General features: G+C 37.8%; 1 protein-coding gene, 1 long non-coding RNA gene and 1 pseudogene across 2 annotated transcripts; 2 read left to right on the top strand and 1 right to left on the bottom strand.

Moving 5' to 3' along the window:
• Window positions 1-323: 323 nt before the first annotated feature.
• LOC136281255 (uncharacterized) lies at window positions 324-3,555 on the top strand. Its single transcript, XR_010717631.1, has 4 exons — window positions 324-736; window positions 1,076-1,133; window positions 1,519-1,567; window positions 2,642-3,555. It is a non-coding gene; the product is annotated as an uncharacterized lncRNA (long non-coding RNA).
• A 488-nt stretch (window positions 3,556-4,043) lies between these two features.
• Window positions 4,044-10,806, bottom strand: LOC131791337 (nucleoporin NUP42-like). The gene is made up of 9 exons (XM_066167588.1): window positions 10,672-10,806; window positions 10,493-10,579; window positions 10,190-10,269; window positions 9,592-9,668; window positions 9,223-9,317; window positions 8,381-8,457; window positions 7,947-8,024; window positions 7,006-7,512; window positions 4,044-5,550 (listed from the first exon to the last, which is right to left on the bottom strand). The coding sequence occupies exons 1-9, from the start codon at window positions 10,742-10,744 to the stop codon at window positions 5,404-5,406; spliced, it is 1,221 nt and encodes a 406-aa protein (XP_066023685.1). The 5' UTR covers window positions 10,745-10,806; the 3' UTR covers window positions 4,044-5,403.
• A 401-nt stretch (window positions 10,807-11,207) lies between these two features.
• LOC131791338 (solute carrier family 35 member F4-like) lies at window positions 11,208-13,906 on the top strand (annotated as a pseudogene).
• Window positions 13,907-17,691: the final 3,785 nt, after the last annotated feature.

Below are 17,691 nucleotides of genomic sequence, written 5' to 3'. Positions count from 1 at the left end.
CAAGCTGTATAAACTACGCGTACATGTTTAGGCATAAATTAACCGCACGTCAAAAACATCCCTCCCACTGGATCGCTTAACAAAAGCTTAGGAGGTTTATTTTCGTTATTCTTGCAAGCATAGTGTATCACAAAGCTTTGAATGGTCTTTAATCTTGGCATGTTTACCTCCTAGATAAACAACCGTGGAACACACCCCTTTAGACAAATAAGTCATTATCTTGTCGCTTGTGGGAAAAAAGGAAACAGTCACGTCATCTACTTTCAAAAGTTTGGTTGCTTTTCGTTTTTCAGAGTTTGACAACATGACAGAATCGACAGTAACCTTGTGGGAGGGGGTAAGGGAATATGTTCGAGGACGTAAAGTGATGAGATATCGAAAGATCATAAAAACCCAGCTTAATGAACTGATGTTGACCACCTTTAATTTGCTACATTAGTGTGAAACAGAAATAGACCCACAATAGATATGTCCATTTCTTTGTTTATTGTCCGAAAAAATTGCCGTGATTTAACAAACTTGTCATAGTTAATTTAGTTTTTTTTTCAGATATATCAATTGTTAACAAAAGGAATCTCGCTGTAACAGGCTTCCGAGAATCTCAGTAAACTTGATGGCCATTTATCAGAACAGCCAATAGTCATCCATGGCATCACTGTCAATACAATCTTTCCGCAAGCATTTTGAGATTCTGTTTTGTGCTGAAATTCTCTTTCGTTGTTTATCTATGAAAATGGTGAGAGTCGAAAGCGAGGTATTTGTCGGTGTGGGTAGGTTTATCGTTAACATACCCACACCGATGGATTCCTTACTTTCTCGTCAACTTTAATATAAATTAAACGATCATTTATCGCATTTAAGAGAAGCAAAAAGCGGCCGGAACCTTTTGTCCCAACGAATTTTTCTTTCAAACGACCGGTTCCCTTCGTCTGACTTCTCGCCAATATCCGATAAACAACTACTTTAAACTTCAGGCTGCGATATCAGATATCAGAAAGATATCAGCAATGGACAACAGTTGCTGACTTTGGGCTGTAAAGCTGTATTAATTGGGTTTAACAATCGTCTATTGCAGGTTCGTCACGAAGGTCATATGAGGTGAACCGTGATCGATCACGAACTCAACGGAGGCGGTAAACTATGTAAAAATTTGAAAATTAGCTAAAAGAATTCAAACAACAACCAGGCCAAGTTAATTAAAACTCAATAGGTTAACCCACGTTTAGTCTTAATTTTTTATTCAGTCTTTTAGCTTTTCAGAAAGTTTTGCTTACAATGTTGTTTTCCATCGCTTCTCCGGAAGCTGAAATAAAACCCCTCCAAATGTGAGCCCTTATGATTGCCTTCTTACAAATAAAATCAAAAGCTAGGTTAATTTTCAATTCTGGAAAGTTTTCTATACACTTCTATCGAAGGAATGTTTCCTTAAAACCACGCGCTTCTATTCGCTTGACTTTTTCTCAGCATTCAGTAGAAATCTTCTGTTTACTTTGCTTTTGCTCTCTGTTAATCGAACAGACATAATCAACTCTGGTAAGGGAATCGTAGCGATCGAAAGGAAGTCTAGGTGAGAGATAATTTTCGTAATTCCTCCTCTGTAATTCTTGACTAAAATTTAATTAGGTTGCGTTCTGAGCGAAATTTTTAAGTTACGCGTTGGTATGTGACTGCAGTTATTTGCATCGGGTGAACCGCCATCGACAATGAGCAAAGCTACTAATCGCTACTTACTACATAAAAACAAAATTGACAGCCACAAGTTCAAATAATTAGCCCAAGAAGAACCGCTTACGAAGCAAACATGAGAACAACACAATTTTGCCCTAAGCAGTGCATACTTTGGATAAGTTTGTGTCTCAATGCACTCAGTCAAAATATCGCCCCTGTGAATTATTTTTAAATAAGTGTATGAGAATCCTTAGTAAAGGAGATGATTGTAATTGCTACATCCAGTTGAAACATTTAGACATTTTGCCCCAGAGCTCATCATGATAGTCGATGGTTTTCTGATAGCTTATAAAGAAAATTGACTATAACTATTTGCAAACATGAAACTCAACAGTTTATACGATTAACTCAGCATTTAAGTTACGAGATAGAGAATCCCGAGTTTATTTAAGCAGACAGCATTCTCATCCGCGAGCTTCATTCTTAGACATTTTTTATAATTGATAATGACAATACTGTGGAAGTATTCAAGGTCATGCTTCAGTGCCACAGATAAAGGTGTGCCTCACTGATTACTGGTACAAGAAACTGGATTTCAGTACATAAAAGCATTCGCGATACAAGTTATAAAAGAAAACCAATATCCGGGCGTAGCTTTCCAAAAGTCGCTTTGGTAATTAGTTAAGGTACTGTTACTCAGTGAAGCTGTATAAACTACGCGTACATATTCAGGCATAAATTAAGAGCACATCAAAAACATTTTCTCTCAGGGAACCGCTTAACAAATACTTAAGAGGTTTATTTTCATTACTTTTGCAAACATAGTGTATCACAAAGCATTGAATGTGTGGGTGATCAGCTTTTCAGTTAATGATGTAGGTAGCCTTGATGAAGAGATATCGGCAATGGACAACAGTTGTTGGCTTTAAGCTGTAAAGCTGTATTAATTGGGTTTAACAATCCACTATTGCAGGTTTGTCACGAAAGTCATATGAGGTGAACCGTGATCAACCACGAACACAGCGGAGGCGGTGAACACTCCAACAATTTGAAAATTAAAAGAAAAATTTATACGATCAACTCAACGTTAACGTTCACGTTACAAGATAGAGAATTCCGAGTTTATTTAAGCAGACAGCATTCTCATCCGCGAGCTTCATTCTTAGACATTTTTCATAATTGATAATGACAATACTGTGGAAGTATTCAAGGTCATGCTTCAGTGCCACAGATAAAGGTGTGCCTCACTGATTACTGGTACAAGAAACTGGATGCCAATGCAGAAAAGCATTCGCGATACAAACTATGAAAGAAAACCAATATTCGGCCTTAGCTTTCCAAAAGTCGCTTTGGTAATTAGCAGATATATTGTTACACAGCCAAGCTGTATAAACTACGCGTACATGTTTAGGCATAAATTAACCGCACGTCAAAAACATCCCTCCCACTGGATCGCTTAACAAAAGCTTAGGAGGTTTATTTTCGTTATTCTTGCAAACATAGTGTATCACAAAGCTTTGAATGGTCTTTAATCTTGGCATGTTAACCTCCTAGATAAGCAACCGTGGAACACACCCCTTTAGACAAATAAGTCATTATCTTGTCGCTTGTGGGAAAAAAGGAAACAGTCACGTCGTGTACTTTCAAAAGTTTGGTTGCTTTTCGTTTTTCAGAGTTTGACAACATGACAGAATCGACAGTAACCTTGTGGGAGGGGGGGTGAAGGGAATATGTTCGAGGACGTAAAGTGATGAGATATCGAAAGATTATAAAAACTCAGCTTAATGAACTGATGTTGACCACCTTTAATTTGGCCTGCTACATTAGTGTGAAACAGAAATAGACTCACAATAGATATGCCCATTTCTTTGTTTATTGTTCGAAAAAAAATGTCGTGATTTAACAAACTTGTAATGGTTATTTTAGATTTTTTTGGATATATCGACTGTTAACGAAAGGGAACTCGTTGTAACATACCTCTGAGCATTTCAGTAAACTTGTTGATGGCCATTTATCAGAACAGCCAATAGTCATCCATGGCATCATTGTCGAAACAATCTTTCCGCCAGCATTTAGATTCTGTTTTGTGCTGAAATTCTCTTTCATTATTTATCGATGAAAATGGTGAGAGTCGAAAGCGAGGTATTTGTCGGTGTGGGTAGGTTTATCGTTAACATACCCACACCAATGGATTCCTTACTTAAAATGGGTGGTTTACTTTTCTTATTTCTTAAAAGGGTTAGAATCTGGCGCAAGATGGCAGCCAAGCGTGAACAGTACGGTCATAATGGCGGCAAATTTGTTCAAGACATGAATAACAGAAAGAAGAAATAAAAATTTATCCATGCAGTGTTCTTAGTTATACTTTCTTTCAGTGATCCTTTTCAGTCAAAAATGCTTTCCGGCCTCTATAATTCGGTACAAATAATTTCAATGGAATTTCTCTGATTACATTCTCGTTTCTGTTCTATCTACATTTGCCATGATTCTGCTTTGCAGATTCTCATTGACAGATCTGTATTCTAATTGTCAAGGAAAATTTCAATGAAAGCCGGAAGATATTGTCGAGCGAATACCATTCTGTCCATCAAAACTATTGTGTGTGTTCATGCAACTGATCCACGCTTCATAAGGAATGAATATTTTAAGAGTTTTTAAGGGGAAACCGTTCTGACTGCTATGAAGTACTTAGTTAGTTCAGTATAATTTGGTCATTCGTTAATATTTAGCATGTAGTCACTGTATGAATTAAAAGTCCGAAGTTATTTCGGTTTAAGCTCTCGCTACGAGTTTCCAAATTAACTGTCTTGTCTATCTTCCTTCAGTACAAGTGCTTAGCTTGTCTACTGATCTTGCTTTAGATCCACACGAAAGTTCTTGTTTTAGCTGACACAGTCAAAGATGGATTCAGTTGATCGGAAGCATTCAGTATACATTGTTGTACATTTGTGAGATTCTTGTAAAAGTGTTAGGGTTAGTGATCTAACAACAAATGTTTAATATTCAAGGTCAGTCAGCTAGCATGGCCACTCATGCCTATACCGATAGTGAATATATAGGCATGTACTTTAAAGTTCACAAAGTGGTTAGTAAGAAGTAAAAGAGTGAGATTCAGCCGGTGAGAATCAAAGAGTTAGAATCAGAGAGAGATCAATCAGAGTTACAGTCAGAGTGAAGTAAAATTGATGTAAGTAGAATTGTATATTAGAGAACAGATTAGAAAGATTGAGAAACGACAGGTAGTCTAGTGTTAACTACTGAGTTGAAAACATAAATTCGCCACCGTAATGAGTGAAAAAGCTGACGTTTCGAGCGTTAGCCCTTCGTTGGATCGCTCTGACGAAGGACTAACGCTCGAAACGTCAGCCTTTTCACTCCACGGTGACCAATTAACGTTTTCAACTCACTTGTTACTTTCCCACCGACGCAGCACCACAGTTTTCTTAGAAACTTACCTCCTTCACTGACAAAAGACAGACCGAGAGTCCTTGGTGCCTTTCGTAAAAGGGTGTTGAGGTCTGCAGCTAGTTTTACCGTCACTGCAACCCAACATAACAATAAAGTCCGGGTAGAAAAACATCAAAGAGATGCTAGCGAACCAAAAGCGGACAACGACGGTTTAGGAAGGTGAAGCCGGATTGACAGGAATAGAAAATGAAGAAATGAATAATTAAAGCTAAATTTTACAAGATAGTAGCTGCCAAGAATATCTTAGCCTTTCAAGGATCAAAGCTGTTAACATAATTCTAATGGTGGTGGACACTCAGGTATCTTTCCAAGCACAAAACTGTCCGCCCTGAAGGCCTGCATATCTTCTTCACTACAACTCAAAGGTACAGTTGTTGACTGTTCCATTGATGAGGTGGCTTCTGGAGTAGATCTCTGTAGAGAGAACAAAAATCAAAACAAGTTCAAGCCCGTTATTCCCACTGCATTAAGTCTTCTTTCCCCAAATTTCATGTCGCAAAAAAACTCGCCAATTTGATTCATAAACTTTCGATTCACTACATGAATATGTAATTTCTGCTAAAAGTTATTTAGCCATAGTTATTACCAAACAATGCCATTTTATTCGTACAGCAGTGAATACGAAACAGCACAAAAATCTCTGGTCTTTTCACAAGGGTGCTGCCACCAAAACAGCGCTGAAATACATGCACAACACATTCTTGGTTTTTGCATTCAACATTTTTCTCTCATGGAGAAAAATTCAAACTTGTTAATGACAATAATGATGTAAGGATGAAAAATTTAAACTTGATAATGACTAACCAAAGAGATCACAAACAGACACGATCTATAACTTTCTCGTATCTTTCGCTCGAAGATTGCAACTGAACTTCTGGTTTTAGACTCTTGACAAAATATACGAAATGAAGTAATGTTATATTGTCTAAAAGTAACGATCGTATCGATTTATAAACACAAAATCATGATTCCATTGAAAGTTTTATGGATGCGACAAGAATGACAAAGAAAGCGAGCTAAAAGGGCACCTCAAAAGACTTCATTCGCATATAGACCTGCCTTTATCAAGATCCAGCAAGTAAAGACTACCTTCATATCTTTGGAAGCGATTGCTCAGAAAGGAAAAAAATAAAGTCGCAAAACTGGAGTTAAATTACTTTCCTGTGTTCTAACTGACCCTTTGAAATGGGAAAAAGCTTTAGTCCTTTCAGTGCTAAGATCTGAGAGCACATTCCCGAAACATATCGCCATAATTTCATTCTTAGCTTAAGTTGAGAATTCTGTATTCGATCAAAGGAGCAGCCCTTATTTGATAATACTTTTCATTCTCTTTAACTGCTTGCGAAGCATTGTATCGAGATCATGTGGAGAATTGAAATATTGATCTTACCAGGAGTGAAAGGGTTAAGAAACTGGGCGGCACAGTGTTGGCTTTAGACTCATATTCCTTGTATTTTCTTTTCTGTTTCATTCTCAACGTGCAAGCTGAACAAGGTGTAAGTTTTGCTTCAATGTAAAATTGTAGTGATAAAACAATGGGTGCATTCTCCTTCGGGCAAAACAAATTCAATTATTAGCTGGATATGACTCTGGGCGAAACGATTCCCAGCAAAATGACCAGCTATCTTTGCTTTCAAAGGTTTACGTTTTCTCCGAGGGAAAGTAGTTTATTAAGGGTTCCTTGTCACGAGGCACATTGAGAGCAATCACTCCCTTTCACCCCTGGGATGAAACACTGGACCAGCTCAGCTTACCCACCAACACCCTCCACGAGAAAAAATTGTCAGGCCCTAGGCCAGTTTGTGAAATTAAAGTAACAGCTTTGCTCCTCTGTTTTTGCTGCTGTTAAAAATGACCAGATACACCTACCATTGAGCTGCTTGATCCATTGCCTTTCTGTACTTGGGATTCACTCGGAAAAACCCCAGTCACTGTCTGCGAAGGTACAGAACCAAACACTCCAGGTTTTGATTCAGTTTTTACTCCAAAGAAGCCAGTATTTGAAGCGGCTGATTGGCTTAAGTTTGTACTAAACATAGTCGTGGAATGGCCAGTTAAAGGAAAACTGGTCATTCCAGTTTGCTGATTGCTGGCACTTAAAGTATTCCCAAAAACATTTCCAGTCATTGCTGGGATATTGCTCTGTCCAAACAGGTTTACTTGATTGGTAGAATTACTTGTGCTGAATAAGTTACTAGGTTGGTTCAATGTAGCTGCTGGAGATGAGAAGCCAGTCGACTGAAAAACAGGGCCACTAGTTTGACCAAATGAACTATGTCCATTAAAACCTATCCCTGGTTGTGTCTGTAGCATTGATGATCCTGCTTCCATTGACTCTGCTGCCTTATGGCTGCGCTGCTTCTTTATCTCTTCTTGCTGATAATGAAAAACAAAATTGTCCAAGTGTTTCAAAAAGAACATATCACTATAATTATATTCAATGACCTACAACTGAAACATGCACATAGGCTTAGGGAGTCTCCACAGATATCAGGACTATATTTTTTTATACAATCTTTATTGAGGGAACCAACATTACAATAAGTGGTTTACAGAATGGTCCTCACAACATATCATCACATTTAAATGATGGTAGTGACAAGCAACTCTGGGCATTTATCAATCTGTAATATCCAGTAATTAAACACTAGAAAGGCCCATTCATGACACTGACATCAATCATCCCCGTTAGTGCATGGAGGATAACTCACAACTTTCTCATCACTATTTTCAAAGATAGACAAAACTGTTTGTTGCTATATGTGTTCAAGGACAGAATACTGTATAAAAGGTTTATTATTTGAGCTTACAATCTGTGAGACTGACATGCGTCCTAACTGCTGCCGCTTTTGTTGATTAGCAGTGATAAGAGTTTTCAGTCCTTGTTGCTGTAAACAAAACCAAAAATTGGATAATTAGAGTGAGTTTGAAATATCTGAGGAAATATTGATTCAACCCCATGTCAGAACAAATATCTCTTCCTTAAAATTCTGAGTTATGAATCTTAACCCCTATATAACCCCTAAGAGTGACTAGCATCTAAATTCCACCTACAGTAACAACTCAGTCTAAATAAAAAAATTTATGAAATTTAAGGAATGGATTGCCGAATAAAGCTCTTACTTGTGAAACAAATTCTCCTTGTCAGCAACATAGGAAATGTATATAGAACAGTATAGAGAATAAGCATGTTTATGTTACAGTGTAAAGGATTAAAGTAAAATCCAGATGTAGATCATCTTACATATCTACCAGCCTTCCCTTCAGCATTTGCATTGTATGCCTCAAGGCGAATTTCTTCTGGAGAGAAGTCCAGCAAACCTAAAATAACATTCATAACACAAGGCATCATTCAGTAATAATTTAACACAAGTACCACATAACTTTTCAAAAGGCTACAATCTTATAGCAGCTACAGCATGCCTGATAAAGTCACCTGTTAACTTTAAAATTTCAAGCCCCACACCTCGCTACAGAGAATATATTTACAGTAAGAGTAAGAAAACTGTAACTTCTGAAAACATTTCTGGATGGGGAGACAAGTCAACCAGGTGTGAGAAATCTTCACTGTATGCAGTCACATTCATTGATCTGCGGTTTAATGGTTTGCTGACATGTCCTGATCTCCTATGTGATTGGTTAGAGTTCAATAAACATTTCAAGTATTTTTCAGGTGTTTATAGTTCTTTTTTAAACACTTTAACTCCCAAAATCTGATTGTTAATTCTCCCCTCTGGTGGCTACACATTTGCTTGTAAATTAGTTTGGAGAATTTGGTATCAGTTCAAAATAACAACTTCTACCTGATAAGTTAAAGTATTATTATTACCTGTTTGTTGGATAATATATGGATGTTGTTAGGAGAAATTACCTGTTAATCACTCCTGGGAGTTAAAGGGTTAACTTGGGTGGTACTCCTAAAGTAGATTGGAAAACACAATACAATTGGAGATAAGGGGGGGGGGGGGGGGGAAGAGAAGGGGCTGTGACAGAAGCTATTGCAATCCACCTATAATAAGTTCAAACAAAAGGCCAATTAAACAGCCTTAAGAGTGGATTGTGCCATAAAACTTCATATCAACTCACCTGGTAAGCATGGTTCTTCCTTTGTGTAAGTGAAACAAGACAATGGCCATTGTTTACTCTTTTCCCATATCGCCAATTCAGTTTGTATGGTTCTTCTATTAATTTAAAGAAAAAATCCAAACTTAGATTTTAGAACAAACAAAGGAGTATCTGTTGATGCTCAGTTTGTTAAACAAACTGAGCATCAATTCTGTGAGTAGCATTTTCTTATGTAGCGTCACTTTCCTGAGTGGTGATAAAATGCTAGCCAATAGAAGACTACACATTCTCCCATTTTGCCAAAGGGTTAAGAGGCATTGTTGTGGGCCTTAAGATTAGTTTAAATCACATTTAGTGACATGCATCTTTAAAACAACATACTCATCTTACTGAATTTGAGATGGTGTCATATCATCCTCCACACCTTTAGAATGCTGAGTTTCTCTGGACAAAACATCAAAGCGGTTCTATACACGCACAGAGGCAACAAAAAAGTATCAATCATTGATGTTAAGAAAAGCAACTGATATTGTTCATTATAAACTACCAGTTCATATTTTATGACTATTTTGATCATAAACAGCTTGTTTTAAAAGATTCAGGCTACAAATTGTTCCTCAGTTTTTAGGTCACATTCTAAAAAGCTCCAAATTTTTAAAATGTATTGATGTAACTTTTTCTACAGAAGAACATGGTTCTGAATTTTTTCTTGTTTCTTCAACTAGTAGTCCTTTTTTTTTTTTTTTTTTAAGAATTAACCTTTGTAAACTATGTCCATATTTTGCGCTATCTGAACTGTTCTGAATTGCATGTGTTGTAAACAAAAGTTGCGTAAATAAATTGAGAAAATTTAGAGCCCTTTCCAAATGATCAAAAACAAGGGGTGACCTTTTCAATCCAAACTCTCGGATAGGGAAACTTACGATGGAAAAGACACTAGTCATTTAATAAAAATCTGGATTTTTCTATATATTTCTTGTTTATTTACCTGGTTAGATGGATAAGATTTGCCCCATTGCCCACTTCTTCCACTGAATCCTGAATTCTGTTGACCGAATCCAGTATTTGCTGCAAATTAACACACAACATTCATTAAGTGGATCAGTATTTTTTATCTTTAGTTAGTAAACTCAACTCTATGTATAACTTCGTAATTTTAGTTTTTCTGATGACTTAGCTTGAAGCTACAAAAAAAAATAAAAAATACTCGTACATGTAAATTCACAGATCCGAGTTGAGATATACAAAAACATTCGATTTGCACAATATTCTAAAATAATATGACAATTACCTCTTCCAGAAGGATGTTCATTCCTGCATTTGTCACCAAACCGACAATAACCATTCAAAAAATGCTGGCAAACTGTTTTCCGTTTTTCTGTTGAAAAACGAGGAATATCGATATCAAATTATATTTGTAATAGCAAACTTTTCAAATGAAGAACCGCGTGAAGGAACCATGGAGCTTACCTGCAGTATGTTCATTACGGCAACTATCTCCAAATCGGCACTCGCCCTTTAAGAAATATTGACAAACAACCATGACCAAACAAGGTGAAGGAGATGATAACTTTGTCAAAATACGGCAGCCATTTTACATTATCCGCTGGTCAAAAAGAAAGTCTGTTACAGGGACTCGTACTCAGGCTACCAGCAAAAAAGTTCATTTCCACCTTGAAGCTTTCTCTGGTTCTACAGTTATAGAGGGGAGAGTTGTGAATCAGATCCTGGGGGTTAAAGGGCTAAAAACTGTATTAGAAACTTGGATCATTGTCAGTATTTGAGAAACCTGCACCCACACTTCTCCTCACCCAACAACAGTCAACTGATAACAAGTGATTAATTAAATGGGGGTGGATTATTTACCTCTCCTATGCAAATTGCAGATGTGAAAGTGGTGAATGTAATCTGTAACTTTTTTCTCCAGAATATCCCTGACAGTTTTTTTAAAATTATATATTGAAGTAAAACAAAGAAGATGTATTAAAAATACACAGTCCTGCAAGATGTTTAGTGGCACAGTCATAGTGATAGGCACAGTAGTGTCCTGGGTTTGCAAAACACAGTTTTCACAGAGCATGTACTCACCAGACTTTGATGTTCCATTTATGATCACATGGTTCTCCACAATATGGATGGTGTTAGTGTCTCCAATTTACTTTCTTCTGGGCTTGCTCTAAGGAAAACAGATGCTTTTATTATACAGGTTTGTGCAATCCTTCAACCATTTTCCTATTTTTTTTATAATGTTATGTAAGTGTGAGAGACTGAGGGGATGCCCTTCCTTAATGGTTAAGATGCCAGACCTGACCGGAGAGGTCTGGGTTCGAGACCTGGTCTCTTGCTCGGGCAAAACATGTTACTCTGAAAGTGCCTCTCTGTCCACCCATTAGTAGAAATGGATACCAGCAAGTGTTCAGGGAAGTCTGATGAAATTCTGGGGTGTAACCTTGCAATCGACTGGCATCCTATCCAGGGAGAAGTAGTAATACTCTTCCGGGATAAGCTCCCCCTGGGTGGGCCACGGAGGCTAGCATATAGACTTAACCTGTTTTACCTTTTGCCCTTTCAGGGAGGGTGACAAGGTATTTGGTAGTAAAGGTCTCCACCTGATGTCGCTATTGATGCATGCTGGCCCATTTTGCCTCACATGGGTAGTGATCAATCACTTATACGTGCGTACACTTGGTATCATTCATGCTGCTGATGTTTCTGCTTTGTTCTCATCTTCTAATGCTTTTGTATACTTCTTATCATGGAGCTGGTTAAAGGAGGAGCTTTCTATTTTTAAGGTATGAGCTGTTGCCTAACGGTGGGGGTAAGGGGTAATGGTAATGAATTTGAAAATAATGCAAGTGACCACAAATAAGCTGCTGATGATGAAGATATGGATCAGCAAAAGATCCGATCAACCTGTAATGAATGAAAAAAATTTCTAGGGCTGATCATTTTATTATCATTATTATTGTTATTACTATTGTAACTGCTTCCGTTGAAGCTAAGTGTTACCGCTTCCGAAAAAAGCTGCGAAATATTTTTTGGTTAGGTTGACGCGCCCGTGATTAGTTCCTTTTTAGACAGAAAATTATAGTTAGCGTTTCAGTTCAAGATAAGACCCCGTGTGATCAAGATCGGCTTTGAATAGAAGATAAGTTAGACTGTAATCCTCGATAAAGTAATCAAGACCCGCGCACGTTGGTAAACAATAATTTGTTTTGTGATTATGTCATCTAGCTCGTAGTCGTTACTCAAAGTAAAATTTATCGCTGGTTTTTTACCTTTGCTTTGGTTCTTGCAATTGCCACGTGCTCGTTTCCAAAATCGAGATTATTCTTAAGCTACGATCCTACGGTTGCCCATAGAGGACATGCTACATTTTTTTTTAACGCGCGATAAATTCAAAATATCGCGCGATAAATGATGAATCATCGCGCGATAACTAAGAAATTATTGCGCGATAAATGAAAAATTAGTGCGAGATAAATAAAAAGTATCGTGCGATAATTTATCATTCATCGCGCAATAAATGGGAAACAAAAAAAATCGGCTGTCACGCACGTTGTTTCCGTGAACGACAATGGTTGCCACAGTTGTGGAGGTATGTTTTGAGGTCAATAGTTCCTTTTATTTACGTAAAAAGATCATTTAGCATTATTTTGAAATACTTCTACGACACATAGCTCTGTGAATCAGTACAGTAAACCCCAGCCTTGATTTTTTTTTCAGGGTGGCTTTTTAGGAGGTAGGTATTTTTTTTGAGACCTGTTGCAAAGTTTTGACTTCAATCTTCGTTTCCTTTTTTTTGTGTTGTTTTCTACTGGTGGTATAGTGTTGATGGGTTATGCAGATGGCTTTAAAGGAGTGAATGCTGTCGGGGTTATTTTCTGCGCGGGGGCTGCCATCGGTGCTGCAGTATATAAGGTCCATATGATATGAGTCTTGTCCATATATAAATGTATACATAGGAAGTCTGTGTTTCGATTTTACCGTAGCACAGTGCTCGATACATAGAAGTAGAGCGCGATATACAATAAAATCCCCTGATGAGTAAGTAATCGCGAAACAGGCTTGTAGGGATGAAAGTATAGTCTCTTCGTTTTTTCCCTATCTCAATATATATATATATATATATATATATATGTATATTATGAGAGGAAAAAAGGACGCAACTACATTTCCCGACAAGCCTGTTTCGTGAATCGCTTCACTCTTCAGGGGTTTAATGAAAGAATATTCATGTGACTATCGTGTATATACTAGGAAAATTGACATAATACGCGGTAAACTTAAAGTTCAGCTAATGAATAAAGGGGTAAGTTTCTAAAGAAACTGTGGTGCTGCGTCAGTGCTGCTTTCAGTTCACGGAGTATAAACGTGTTACCTGGAGCGACTTGCTGTGGGAATATCTCTGTGGAACTGGAGCATTGGCACTGGTTTTTCACTTTTTAATGATCTTTGGTGTCGCTTCTACTTCTCCTTTATTCATATCGCTTGGCGCAGTGATCAGCATTCCTTTGAATTAACTTATAGACTATGTGTTCAGAGACTCGGAGTTTGGTTGTTAAAGATCATTGCAACGATTTTTATTATCAAAGGATTTTTGTTATTGTTGATTCCGCTATCGCGCGAGAAACAACTTCGAGAACAGTTCCGCTATGAGAAGAAAGAGACCCTTGGTATTTGTGAACTAGAACACGAATTATAACGTCAGCTTCATGAACGTCCTTTATTTAAATCTTTGCGCCCTGGAAAACTGCCTCCAACTTGTAGAAGGCTACGAAATACTAGTTCTGTGAGAGGAAAGGACGCGAGTACCATCATTTTGTGTTAGTAAGTTTATATTTATCATCTGAGATGCTTTACCATGTTAAAGAAAATTTTTGACCAAATGATGCAATGGCAAATGAAGACGCGCACTGGCTGTATATTGGATATATTGTATATATTGTAGTTGGCAACGCTTCTAGTCTGTAACTTAACGTAACGTAACATAACTTGTCGAAAGAAGCATATATGCCACATGTATATATTTATAGCTAAAAAAGGCCTGCTGTTGCATTTTAGTTCATGCAAGGACGGCCTGAAAGCTGCATAATTTAGAGCTCGCACGCACTCATTTTCGATCATGCAATTAGTAACGGTTTATTTCCGTTAAAATGAATATTTACACAAATTAACCTCACTTCACTTTAAGTAGTACCTATAGCTACCTGTAGACAAAAAATGGGACGAAACGACGTTTTGACCATGGCCGCGATTTTCTTATTTTTCTTTGATTTTTAGAGACATTCACTCTTAACTCAACATTTAAGTTACAAGATAGAGAATCCCGAGTTTATTTCAATAGACAGCATTCTTGTCCGCAAGCTTCACTTTTAGATATTTTTCATAATTGAAAATGACAATACTGATTCAAGGTCATGCTTCAGTGCCAAAGGTAAAGGTGTGCCTGACTGATTACTGGTACAAGAAACTGGATGCCAATGCAGAGAAGCATTCGCGATACAAATTATAGCGGAGCTCGCGGAGCGTAGCCCCATAATTATACAAAATAGTAGTAATCCATCAAGCCGAAAAAATTTGGATGCACAACCGTACGACCGTACGACCGTACAAGGTGCTAATTTTAGCATGCGTGGTCAACTGTACCGCGGGCACGCTAACGCCAAGGCTTTGTTCAGTAGTCCAGTGGTCAGTGCACTGGGCTCCGAGTCGGACGATCCGGTTCTAATCCTGGCCGGGGCGAGGCGTTGTGCCCTTGAGACGTGCGGAAAAAAAATGAGAGCTCCGCTTTTAGGCTTGGCTAAATCTATATATTAAAAGAGAACCAATATTCAGAATTTGAATTTTCTTTTAAACGACCCGTTCCCTTCGTCTGACTTCTTGCCAATATCCGATAAACACTTACTTTGAACTCGAAGCAAAGGCTGCGGTTTTACTCTTCTCACTGAACACAAGTTTTTAGCTGGAGAGAAATTTTGCGGTGAGAATGACATGAGTGTTAACTAAAGGATGGGTGGTTTTATTTTCTTATTAATTAAGAGGGTTAGAATCTGGCGTAAGATGGCAGCCAAGCGTGAACAGTACGGTCATAACGGCGGCAAATTTTTTAAAGATATGAATAACAGAAAGAGGAAATCAAAATTTATCAAAGTTTGTAATTTAGCAAATTTTTTAGATAAAGAAACACAATAAGAAAACTCATGAAGCTTACCTGTGTTATGTTCAAATGGCATCTGTCTCCAAATTGGCACTTGCCTCTTAAGAAATGTTGACAAACAACCTTGACCGAACAAGGTGAAAGAGATGATAATTTTGTCAAAATATGATAGCCATTTTACGTCATCTGGTCAAAATAAACTTTCTTCTGGGCCTGCTCAGAGGAAATCTAATACTTTTATCATTAATGCAGGTTTGTGAAATTCTTCAGCCATTTCTTATTTTTTCTAATAAGTTAGTGTAGGAGACTCGGGAGATACCCTATCTCAATAGCTAGGATACCAGGCCTGGCTGGAGAGGTCTGGGTTCGAGACCTAGCCGTGTCAATGTGTTGTGTTCTTGCATGGGCAAAACATGTTGCTCTCAAGGTGCCTCTCTGTCCAGCCAATAGTAGAAATGGATACCAGCAAATGTTCAGGGAAGCCTGAAGCCACAGTTCGCTTAAAATATTTTTAATGACCATTCATGTATGTGACATGTTGTCGTCTCGCCTTATTTTTGACATTTACGCCTTGTTTTAGATGGTTTTAGATTGTTTGCGAGTGGCTGTAGATATTTTTGAGGTGGTTGTAGGTGGTGGTTGAAATTTTTGAGGTGGTTGTAGGTGGTTTTAGGTGGTTTTAGGTCGTTCCAAGATTTAGTACTTGCGATGTCTAAATTCAAAGTTCACTGTATTAACATGTGCACGCCTAAAGCCTCGCAGAACTTCAGAAATAATTATAATCTTTAGTCTTATTACTGCACACACCTCAATGATTTGTAGAAGTAAATTTTTAGACTCTTATATTGTATATGGCAATGTTTGACTGATAATGTACTGATCATGAAGGACTCTCGAGGTGGATTCTACAATTTCGTTCATTATGTCAACAACAAATTCCTCCCAGTCCTCCTGGTCCACCGTATGATACCTGAACATGAAAAAAAAAAAGAAATGGTTAAAGCACACTGACGGATAGCAGAAGGAATTCTATCGGTATCCAGTAAGCAACTACACGTCAAGTACCGCATTGAAAATGTTACCAAATAATTAATTCATGAATGTGCTGCCCGTTCACTGCGATATAAAACACTTTCGAAGTTTGGAAAGTTCTCATTAGGCTGAAGCTGCTCTAAGCTACAATTCGAGCAACTCTCATGCTCTCTACACTTTCATGTTCTCTAACCTTTCATGTTCTCTAACCTTTCATGCTCTCTACACTTTCATGCTCTCTAAACTTTCCGAGCGCTTCGATCGATCATCTCAGAAAAAAAGAAGTATCTCTCTTTCAACAGGAAAATTAGTGGAGGAAACATCACAGTTTGTGAAGGGAAATTCTTACCAGTCAGCCCCTGAGAATCTTCCCGATATAATATTATTGCTGGTAGGTGGTGGAGCGGATGGTTGAGCAGGAGTTTCGTCTTATCTTGACGACTTTTTATTAGACATGATTACAAATGCTGGCGAAGTTTTCTACCACTTAGATTCACATCAACGGCCAAGAAAGGGGATAACAACGGCAAAGAAGGTTTAATACTTGTTTCTATCGGCCATAAAATGTTAGAAGAGCAAAGATCTGATCGTTAACTCTCGTAGAATTGCAAAGTTCATCCTGCTTCTCCCTAACCAAAATGGCGGCTTTCGCCTGGTTGAGGCAGCCCGTTGCCATGGCGCCTTCATGCCCTCGTCCCAGTCTCGCAGACGATCAACAGATTCTTACGGCAGGTATTCTACTCCGTTCCATTTCCAAACATAGAAGTCCTCAAAAAAGTCCGTCAGCACTGATAGTGGCTCGTTATTCTTGTAATTTACAGTAAGATGATGCTATTTCGCTCCCCTTTTCCAGACCTGACTCATTAAAATTAGGGAATTGAGCTACCGTTTTTTATTTTACTCTAACATTTTGGGAAGAACTATTTGGGGTACTTTTGTTTCAAAGCTGTGATAATAACAAATAGTTGACCAAAAGGAGAGATTATAAGAGTGCAATTATTTAGAGAATAGGAATTAAAACAACAACAACAACAACAACAAAACAACAGGACACTTGTTTTATCATGACCCTTTACACCCTCATATCAGTATGCATATTCTCCATACTGTTCTCAAAGAGAATTCTCTGAATTCTCAGGGAGATTTTGTTGAATGATCACGAACCTCTTTAATTAGTGATCATTTCCTTTATTCTCGCGACCTTCATGTTTGATTTATGGCTGATATAATTTTTAGGGCGAAACTGGATGCTAGTCACTCTTAACAGTTTAAGGGCTAAACAAACACGATACAATGGA

Source organism: Pocillopora verrucosa, chromosome 5 (genome assembly GCF_036669915.1).
Source record: "Pocillopora verrucosa isolate sample1 chromosome 5, ASM3666991v2, whole genome shotgun sequence".
Lineage (NCBI taxonomy): Eukaryota > Metazoa > Cnidaria > Anthozoa > Scleractinia > Pocilloporidae > Pocillopora > Pocillopora verrucosa.
Note: the sequence above shows the minus strand (reverse complement) of the source record. Positions and strands in the feature narration are given on the sequence as shown.